Genomic DNA, 10,450 nt, shown 5'->3' on the forward strand with positions numbered 1-10,450 from the left:
TAGGGCACGAGATTGTGTGCTAAGAGCCATCCATTTATAGACCAATTTTGGCATTGAGTAGGTTCTTAATTGACATGTCCACTCCGCTGCGTTGTTTTGAGCTTCTGCTCCGTACTAAGGTTGATATGCATGTAGGCATATTGTGCCATATAAATTTGTGTAAGGGTTATTACGTATGAACCCAATTTGGTGACTAACGTATGGCCTTATGAACATTGTATAACTTATGTGCCAAAGAAAATGCTATGTATATTTGAGTTTAAATTTTGTTTATGAATATGAGTATTTAAAATCCCTTGGCTATGTGTGTTTGGCTTTAACGTCTAAGGCTTGCACAAGTTTCATGGGCTTTGCCAATCACGAACCTCAGGTTTGTGTTGTAACAAAGTTGATATCAGAACACCTAGGTTTAGAGTGTCCTAGGTCGTCTTATGTGTGTCAATAGAGTGTTGGGATTAGTGTAGAGTCTTGTTCATGGTTTGTTACTACAACACAAATTATGAGTAGGGGGCTACACGAACTCCCAAGTCTTAGTAAGGCTACCCATGAATTTTGAACATGGCATTGCTTCATCTTGGTACAGGATGCCGCTTGAGACAAGAGTTGCCTCAAGGGTCACGAAAGAGCAAAATACCCCGAATGAGTCTATGGAACAATCGCGAGTGTCCACGTCAAGGACCCATAGGAAAAATATAATGGCTAGACGCGCTCGAAATGCGAAACCTAGTTACATGTATACGGGTGGTGAGAATGTGGAGCAAGGGACGACTACCCCACTAGAAGAGGACTACAAAGTTTGGCTAATGAATTTGTCGAGTTCCCTAGTAGAGGACAAGCACAATTTGAGGATTAGGTTAATTCTAGTTCACAAGATTCGAACTATGTGCTTCAATGAAAACATTAGGGGGGGCTATTAAGGTTACTATGACAGATTTTATAAAGCTGTAGCACCCATCATTTACTGGTTCAAATGCGGAGGAAGATCCACAGAGATTTTTGGAAAATATGGAATGTATCTGTTCTACTTTGGGATGCTCCACACAAATGTTAGTAGAATTGGTGGGTTTTAGATTAAAGGATATGGGCAGAATATGGTTTGTGTCATTCAAGAGAGGTAGACCATCAAGGTTAGCTTCGATTAGATGGGAAAAATTTATCCAAGCTTTTTTGAATCACTTATTGCCTAAGAGTGTGAGACATGCCAAGGCATAAGAGTTTGAGACATTGGTTTAGACCCTGGATATGATGGTGATGAAGTATGATGTTCGATTCACCCAACTCTCAAGATATGGTCCTAATTGAGCAAAAGAAGGTCAAGAGATTTATTAGAGGACTGATAAAACTACTATTTAGAGTGTTAACCACCCAGAGGTTTGCCTCTTATGCAGCAATGGCAGATGTGACCAAAATGATTGAAACTAGGAAATTAAAATCCATAATGGAAAGAGGTAGGCGTCAAAGAGCTCAGACATTAGGCCAATAGGGCCGTACAGATTCTAGCGTGATTGGAGTCTCACATTTTTGTGCCATCAAAGTCATGAAGGAATTACTCTTAAATGTAGGACACCAAGGAATAGTGATTCATTTAGCTCACCATCTAGACGATAGCAATCTAGCAGAGCATTAAATTTAGGCCCTAGGGATAGTAATTTTTGTGGAAAGGCACATGGTGGACCATGCCACAGAGCAACTTGGTTAGGCTTTAGATATGGCCAATTTGGGCATTTTATGAGAGATTACCTAATGCAAAGGTAGTCAACAAAAGGTTGACCATGGATATGTGAGACAAGTGCCAACTACCTCACCTAGAACGGCATTGACCAAGAAGAATGTCAAAGGTGACCAAGGCAAGGGCATAGCCTCATTTTTTAAGTGTAGATCAGCACAATTGAGTAATAATGGTGGAGGTTAAGCACCGATCTTTGCTTTGACACTGTGATATGCTCAAACTTCGAATGTAATAGTCATAAATGCACTTCCTATTTGTGGTATTAAAGCTTTTGTTTGGTTTGACCCCGGATCGACACATTCCTTTGTGTCCCCACACTTTGTGCCTGAATTGGATTGGTTTTGTAGTAATATGGAGGAACCTTTGATTGTGATTACTCTTTTAGAAAAGATATTTTTGGTATAATATGTGTATAAATGTTGTGTGGTCCGCATCTAGGACAAAGACAATTTAATAGGTTTGGTATTAATACTAACTTTGGATTTTGATGTGATTTTGGAAATGGACTAGATAGCGTCCTGTTTTACTAAAGAGGATTGCCACTATAAGCTTGTAAAGTTAAAGTTCCCATGAGATTCTTCAATTGTGATCTATGGACATGACAACCTGATGTATATGAGAATTGCGTTAGCTATGGTCGCTGGACAAATGTTAGGGCAAGGAGGCTAGGGACACTTAGCAATGGTGAGAGATGCTTCGATGGATGATGGGAGTATGGATTATGTACCGATGGTGGGTGAGTATTTGGATATATTTCCATATGATATACTTGAATTATCTCTTAAGAGATAGATTGAATTTTGTATTAATTTGATTCTGGATACGAAGTTGATTTCTATATCTCCTTATCGAATGGCACCAGCTGAATTAAGAGAGCTTAAGGAGCAATTGAAGGATTTATTGAACGAAGGTTTTATCTACCCCAATGTTTCACCTTTGTGAGCTTCGGGTTATACGTGAAGAAAAAGGATGGTAGCCTTTGATTGTGTTAACTACTGACAATTGAAAAAGTTCACTATGAAGAATAAATATCCATTCCCAAGGATCGATTCAGTTACAGAGTGTAGTGTGCTTTTCTAAGATTGACCTACGCTTAGGGTATCACCAATTTAGAATCAGAGAGAATGTTGTACCCAAGGCAGCGTTCTACACACACTATGTGCATTATGAATTCTTGGTAACGTCATTTGGACTCACCAATGCACTTGCAACATTATTGGATTTAATGAACAGGGTCTTTCAGGTGTATTTGGACAGATTTGTCATTGTATTCATAAACAACATATTGGTGTGTTCTAAGAGCTCAGAGGAACATGCATAACATTTGAGAATTGTGTTCCAAATGCTTAGAAAGTATAGATTATATGCTAAGTTTTTGAAGTATGAATTTTGGTTGAATAAAGTTAGTTTTCTTGGGACACAATGTGTTTGAACAAGGCATCCAAGTTGGTCCTAGTAAAGTGGAAACTATAGAGAATTGGCCAAGGCCAACATCTGCAACGAAAGTTAGAAGTTTTTTGGGTGTAGCCAAATATTATAAATAATTTGTGCAAGACTTTTCTAGGATTGCAACCCTTTTGACAAGGCTGACTCAGAAAGAGTTAAGCTTGATTGGTCTACTGCATGTGAGGCTAATTTGCAGAGGCTTGATACATAGTTTGTATGATTTGGGCAACATGGGAGTACATTTAAAGATTAATCATTCAAATCCCTTGTTAGCACATTTTAGAGTTTAACCCATGATATTGATTGAATTAAAATCGCCCAAGATCAGGATGAATATTTCGTGAAAATATTTAGGGATATGAGCAAAGATAAAGCTTAAGACTTTGTGTACAACACTAATGGTTTAATGAGATATCGATCATGAGTTGACATGCCGAACATAGATGGTTTAAAGAATGGGATTATGGAAGAGGCTTATGTGGCAGCCTATCCAATACACCTTAGAGCCACCAAGATGTATCATGATTTGAAGTCTATGCAACAGTGGCCAAGATTAAAAAGAGATATGGTTGAATATGTCTCTAAGTGTTTGACATGTCAGCAAGTGAAAGGCTAAACATTAAAGAACATCGAAACTGTTGTAACCATTATCGATACTCTAGTGAAAGTGGGAACATCTAGCAATGAACTTCATGATGGATTTACCACGAGCTAAGGGTGGTTAAGATGCCATTGGGGTGATAATTGATTAGCTAACTAAGTCAGCTTACTTTTTGCTGATCCATACTAAGTATGAAGCAACTCAGTATACCCAAATTCATATTAATGAGATTGTGAGGTTACATGGTATTTTGGTGACAATAGTGTCTGACAGAAGATTACAGTTTATGAGTCAATTTTAAAGGAAATTGAAAAATTCCTTAGGCATAAGATTGGATTTTAGTACGACTTTCCACCCATAGACAGATGGCCAATCTATGTGCACCATTCAAGCACTTGAGGATATGTTGAGAGCAATTGAGCTCAACTTTGGAGTCTTATGGGATCATTATTTGCCTTTGGCCATGTTTTCTTATAATAATAGCTACCAAGCTACGATTGTTATGGCTCCATATGAGGCTTTATTTGGGTGAAGATGTAGATCACTTATTGGCTAGATTGAAGTTGGGGAATGGAAACTCTTAGGACCAAAAATGGTCCAAGAAGTTGAGTGTTGCATCCATGCAATACGAGAAAGGATGTTAACAGCTCAAAGTCGTTAGAAATCTTACACTAATAATAGGCTCAGACCTTTGGAATTTGAAGTTGGCGACTATGTATTTTAGAAAATTTTGTCAACCAAAGGAGAAAAAAGTTTGGATAACAAGGGAAACTGAGCCATAGGTACATCGAACCCTTTAAAGTGTTAAAACGCATTGGCGCGTTGCTCATTATTTGGCATTACTGCCTAATTTGTCCGATGTACATTTGGTTTTTCATGTATCCTTGGTTAGGAAATATGTTCTCGATCCTTTGCATGTGATAAAATATGATGAAGTCCAATTACAAGACGGACTTAGTTATGAGGAGCAACTCGTAGCCATATTCAGCAAGTGAAACGGCTTCACTCCAAGGATATTGCTATGGTGAATGTGTTGTGGCGAAGCAATTTGGTTGAAGAAGCCACTTGGGAACTTGAAGAGGAAATCTGAAAGAAATATTCCCATCTCTTTAAAGCTTGTTATATGTTTTAACTTGTGGTATGTAATTTAAATTTGAGGATGAATTTCCTTAAGAAGGGGAGAATGTAACACCCTCAATTTTGTGTAAACTAAGTCAATTGGGAATGATTCATGAAATATATTTATGCCTCAAGGATTTTGATGGTATGTTATATATGCCAAGTGTTTAAGAGTGTATATATTGACACTTAAGCAGATTTCCATGGAAAAAAATGTGATAAATCCTATAGCTTGAGGTTTTGATTTGAATTTGATGTGATATTTGAGAATATAGGTGCATCAGTTGAAATTATATGAATTATTTGAATTATGATATTAATAGGAAATGATTTTGGGGTGATAGGTTTGGATTTTTAGAAGTTTGGAAGGCTGAAAACTACTTATAAGGAAAAATGTATCGATGCATTCTTGGCAAGATGAACAAAACAAGGCATACAAGGGATTGTCTATCAATACATTCTTGAATGTATCGTTAGATTTGATCAAAGATGAACATTTATCGATACATTTTCCAAATGTATCGATAGATTTGAAGTGAAGAGCACCCAAAGGGAAACGTATCGATAGATTCCCCTCATATATTGATACATTTAGAGCAGTGAGCATTCTACCTAAAATCTCTCCATACATTAACCCAATGTATCAATAGTTTGGTCAAAAACCATGTAAATGTGTCAATACATTTCCAAATGTATCGATATATCAATAGGAAAAGCAAAATTAAAAAGGGTTTCAAGTTGTCTGCTTATTTTAAAACTAACCCTAACTCTTTCTCTTTCTCTACCACTCTAAAACCTTAAGCCATCAATCGAATTTTTGGAGCCATTTGGAGTAGATTGAGGCTTAATAAATGCCTCTAAAGGTAAGATCAAATGTTTTTATCGATTGATTTTCAATTTAATCGGTTAATAACATAGAAATCTAATTTTTCCAACTTTGGTGAATCTCCCTCAATTTTGTAGAAATTTGGAGTTTAGATTTGTGCAATCTAGCTTTTAAGCTATGGGTTTAACTCATTGTTAAAGGATTTGAGCTTATATGTTGGATTGCTCAGAATTTAGTTATTTTTAGAAAAGCTATTTTTTTTTTAGAGCCAGGATTTAATTAATAGTTGAATGTTTTGATGTGTTCTAAGGGGGAAATTGAGCTATTTGACACATAGGTGAGCTGGAGGATGGTTGAAGCTAAAAGTTGAACTTTTGTTGTGGAGTGCCTTCGATTGTCACTGTGAGTGTGTTTAAATTAAATGCATGTATCGCATGGTGCTTGTTAGAGGCGTAGCCATGCTATTGAAATAGAAATTATTTACGAATATATATATATATATATTTATATATACAATTGCCTAGAGGAATGTGCCTAGGCTAGAGAATAGAAATGCATGAAATTATGTGTTGTGTTATGAACTTTAGTGCAAGCCATATAGGTGGCTTATGTTGTGTGTGCCTAGACTAAGAAGTCTAAAGGCCATGATGAGCGTCAAGGAGTAGATTACTCTAGATAATTAAACCCTTAGTGGATTATGAGTATTTAATGCCTTAGAGATTCAAAAGGCACTTAAAACTACATCGAGCTTAGAAGTGATTGAAGCTTGTTGAATATGAATTGTGATTTGATGTGGACATTTAATATGATGAAGGCATGATGGCCTCATTGTGGATTTATATTCTGTTTGAGGAATGAATTATTGATGTTGATTCAATTTAAGGTTTGAATGGAGTCCCGTCCCCCTGTGACTTTGTTCTGTGCCTACAGGAATAGTGGTGAGCAAGGACAGTGGTTTTAGTCCTACCTGTAGTGCTTTGATGCCACCCATTTGAGGATACTTCAAGTGATGCTGATCGTCGGGTGATTACTCCAATCGATGATTTTGATTCTCCGCCTGTTGCTTCGGCATGTGCATGATTTACTTCTCTACTAGCAGCTTCACCCTAAGCATGATTTGATGATGTCTAAGGGAGGTCCACTCGCTGATTACGACCTGATCTATGAGTGATATGACATAGCCTCGAGTAGCCATTAGATAAATATAATTTGAACTTGATATGATACTCTGACGACTAAAGTGTGTCATGGAGAATGATTTGATATGGGTAAAGGATGAACCTAGTGATTTTAATACCATTTGTGAAGACGCTTCAAGGATGATATGCCCTTAACTTTGGAGATGTGTGTTGTAGCACTGATAGTGCATTACTGATATGTATATATATATATATGATAAATTATATATATATATACATATATATATATGTTTTGATTATCTGCACCTTTCCTTGAGTATTAGATGACTCACCCATTTGTATACCACGTGTAGATAAATAGGCCACAGGATTGCACGACAAAGGCCATCCATTGATAAACCAATTTTGGCATCCGGTAGGTTCCTAATCGACACATCCACTCTGCTACATTCATTATGAGCTTCGATTCATACTTAGGTTGGTATGTATGTAGGTATATTCTGTCATATGTATTTGTGTAAGGGCTACTACATATGAACCAATTTGATGGCTAACGTATGGCCTTATGAACATTGTATAAGTTATGAACTGAGGAAAATGCTATATATATTTGAATTAAAATTTTATTTATGAGTATTTGAAATCCCTTAGCTATGTGTGTTGGTTTTGAACTTTGAAGCTTGCACGGGTTTCATGGGCTTCGCCTGTCCTACTCATGTGCTAGTTACAAACCCCTGGGTTTAGGTTATGACTACCTTCTTTAAAGAGGCCTAATCTAATTAAGCTTAATAGAAACTCCTACCTTATAATCCCAAAGGCAATTCTTTGAAGCCATTCCATGTCTTCCGAAGGAAGAAAGGTGTTGTAACAAAAATTTAAGACATCGACTTCTAAATACTCCTTGATCACAAGATCATCTTTTCTTTCCAAAAAGATTGTATCAACTTGAGCATTGATATAGGGAGTTATCTCAACCATAGCACCGTTCATCAGATCCTTGGGACTAGAAGACTTACTAATAACAAGAGCATCTTTAAAAGAAAAAAAGTTACTCAATGTGTTGTTTGTTTTCACTCTCTTTAGAGATGTAATGACATTCTTCTTAATCGAGATCATTCTCTTGTTCTTTCCATACTTTGCCTCTTTGACCAAAACAGTCTTGCTGCCAATTTTCCTCCCATTCCCAAACTAAATCGCATTTTAGACCTCCTTTTGATAAAAGCAAAACTAGAATCTTTCCTTTTCCTATTTGAATCAGATTTAGGAAAAAAGACATCCATGACAAACCCATAGTCCTCAAATATAAACTTCATTGCACTCCATGGCACCCTGATGTTGATATTATTCACAAAAATAGAAAAAAGACTCGATCTCCAAAGATTAATGCTCCGAGCAACTGTTGGATTCCAAAATTTGTTTCTTGAAGTATCTCCGATCTTATCAAAACTCCTAAACTCATCCCTAGTCTCTCTCTCACTCTCTCATGTTTGGATGACAATTAAAAACCAATAGTTTCTAACCTCAATTCTTGAACAAATGTGAGTATTTTGCTCACATTTTGTCTTCGACTTCCCAAGTCACCTCCTCACTAGAGTGATTGCACCAAAGAACTTTCACCAAGGCGACGTCTTTGTTACAAAGTCTTTTAACTTGTCTATCCAAGATCTTTATCAGAATCTCCTCATATGATAAGTCATCTCCCAATTAAATCTCCTCATGCTGAATCACGTGAGACAAGTTGGGGTCATACTTACGAAGTATGGACACATGAAATACTAGGTGAATGCTAGAAAGATCCGAATGTAATGCCAACCTCTAAACTACTGCATCAACTCTTTCCAGGATTTCAGAGAGTCAAATATACCTCAGGCGTAACTTACCCTTCTTATCAAATATGGTTTAACTGGTTTTCTTGAATAGCCTATTTTGAATCACACAAGCAAACTTGTGACGGGAAATTTACTTACAATCAATTCTCTTTTCTAAATCTCAATTAAAGTTTTTCATATTCATTTTACAATTTCGGCCTTTAATGCTACAATATTAAGAAATTAAATGCAACCCATCACTGTATTTACATGTACCAATATTGCCATTTATAATTTCATCATAAGATAGCAAAGTTGAAAAAGTTATACCGATCAACTGAAAGTTAAAAGAAACTAGCAGATCAGTAGCACAAAGCTCAACAAGAAAGCTTTCAAGTTCAACCGTGAATTAAAACAAGTAAGAAATAAATAAAAATATGATAAAAATAAATAAAAAATGGGACAAATGTCAACACAAAAACAATAAATCTGATTTTCTAGCACATCCATTGAAAAAAAAAAAACCCTCATAGTCTCATCGAAAAAGAAAAGAACATTATGGATATGGCCTTGATGGTCGTGAGGAGTGGCTGCTTGGAATTCGATCCATCTTACTGCTTAAATTCCTCTTGGGTAGTTTGGCCGAGTTGGACTTGAGGAGGGAGTGGCTCCATTTGCTCCTTCAAAGTTCTAGTCCGTTGATGGTGATACAAAAAGGAGGGGAATACAAACAAAAAGTGTACAAAGCAAAGAATAAAAGTACAATAGGCAAGAAAAAGAAACTATATATATACTCATATTGACTAATTAATCAAACTGTGAATATTGTCATTTTCCCTCTTAGAAGGAGCATGTTTAGAAAGAATAAAAGAATATATTTAGATATTTTTTCTCATTTAATCAAGTACTACTTGGAGCCAGCAGGTTTGGTTCCACCCTGACCACCTTGGCCACCCTGGCTACTTTGGCCACCTTCTTGAACATCTCCAATATTAACAGTCCTTATCTTGAATCTCTCGAGCCTCAAAGATGATTCATCCTCCTTCTTGGATGGCATGAGCGGCGAGCCTAAACTCAGACTCCTCTGCATGGTTTTAACCTTCACTTGGTTCGATTTGACTTTAGCCAACACCGTGCCAACTTTCTTGAAAAACTCTATAAACTCATTCCGGAGACCTGGAAATATTTGCTTCAGCAATTCCTGGCTTCTGACGTAGAATTCCCCGAAAAATTCTAGCAGAACTAACACCCTTGGGTCAAATGACTTCCCCAGTCTCTTCGCGCTTTCCTGGATTCTATGATGATTATCACCCATGTCACTGTAAGTTCTTCTGTAAAGACCCCTTTCCAGGAGTGACAAATCATTATCTCCGCCAAATAATGGAGACCTCTCCATGTCTGATACAATGGAGCTCATATCACCTAGGTCTTGCTCATCTGATGGATACCCTTCTGGCCGCTGCATCTCACAATGGTTTATATCCATGGTCGCCATATGATCTTCTCTCGGGGAAAAATTATGGAGTTTAGGTGTATATCTATGCCTGTCGAGTGTTGATGTTTTGAACAAAATGCTTGATGCTCTTGTTTCCAAATTCAGCCTTGTTGGGGGATTTATATAGAGAAGAAAACAAGAATGCTTCCTAAGCAATCAAGAGTTGAAGTATTCGGTTTCCAAGCTATGACTCCGTCATTTGAATTAAGCAACGCGTTATTGAGTGTTGACTCATCTATATGGACTTACGACGATTAAAAGCCCAATCATGCCCACGCACACATACA

At 36.9% G+C, this 10,450-nt stretch overlaps 1 protein-coding gene across 1 annotated transcript; it reads right to left on the reverse strand.

Annotated features, from left to right (window-relative positions):
- On the reverse strand, positions 9,468-10,235 carry LOC18586776. The gene has a single exon (XM_018129040.1). It carries the CDS (start codon positions 10,161-10,163, stop codon positions 9,576-9,578), a length of 588 nt encoding a protein of 195 aa, XP_017984529.1. The 5' UTR covers positions 10,164-10,235; the 3' UTR covers positions 9,468-9,575.

Source organism: Theobroma cacao, chromosome 10 (genome assembly GCF_000208745.1).
Source record: "Theobroma cacao cultivar B97-61/B2 chromosome 10, Criollo_cocoa_genome_V2, whole genome shotgun sequence".
NCBI classification, from domain to species: Eukaryota; Viridiplantae; Streptophyta; class Magnoliopsida; order Malvales; family Malvaceae; genus Theobroma; species Theobroma cacao.

Excerpts from the sequence above, each read along its gene's own strand:
- LOC18586776 (XM_018129040.1), bottom strand. The coding sequence starts at position 10,163 with ATGGCGACCATGGATATAAACCATTGTGAGATGCAGCGGCCAGAAGGG.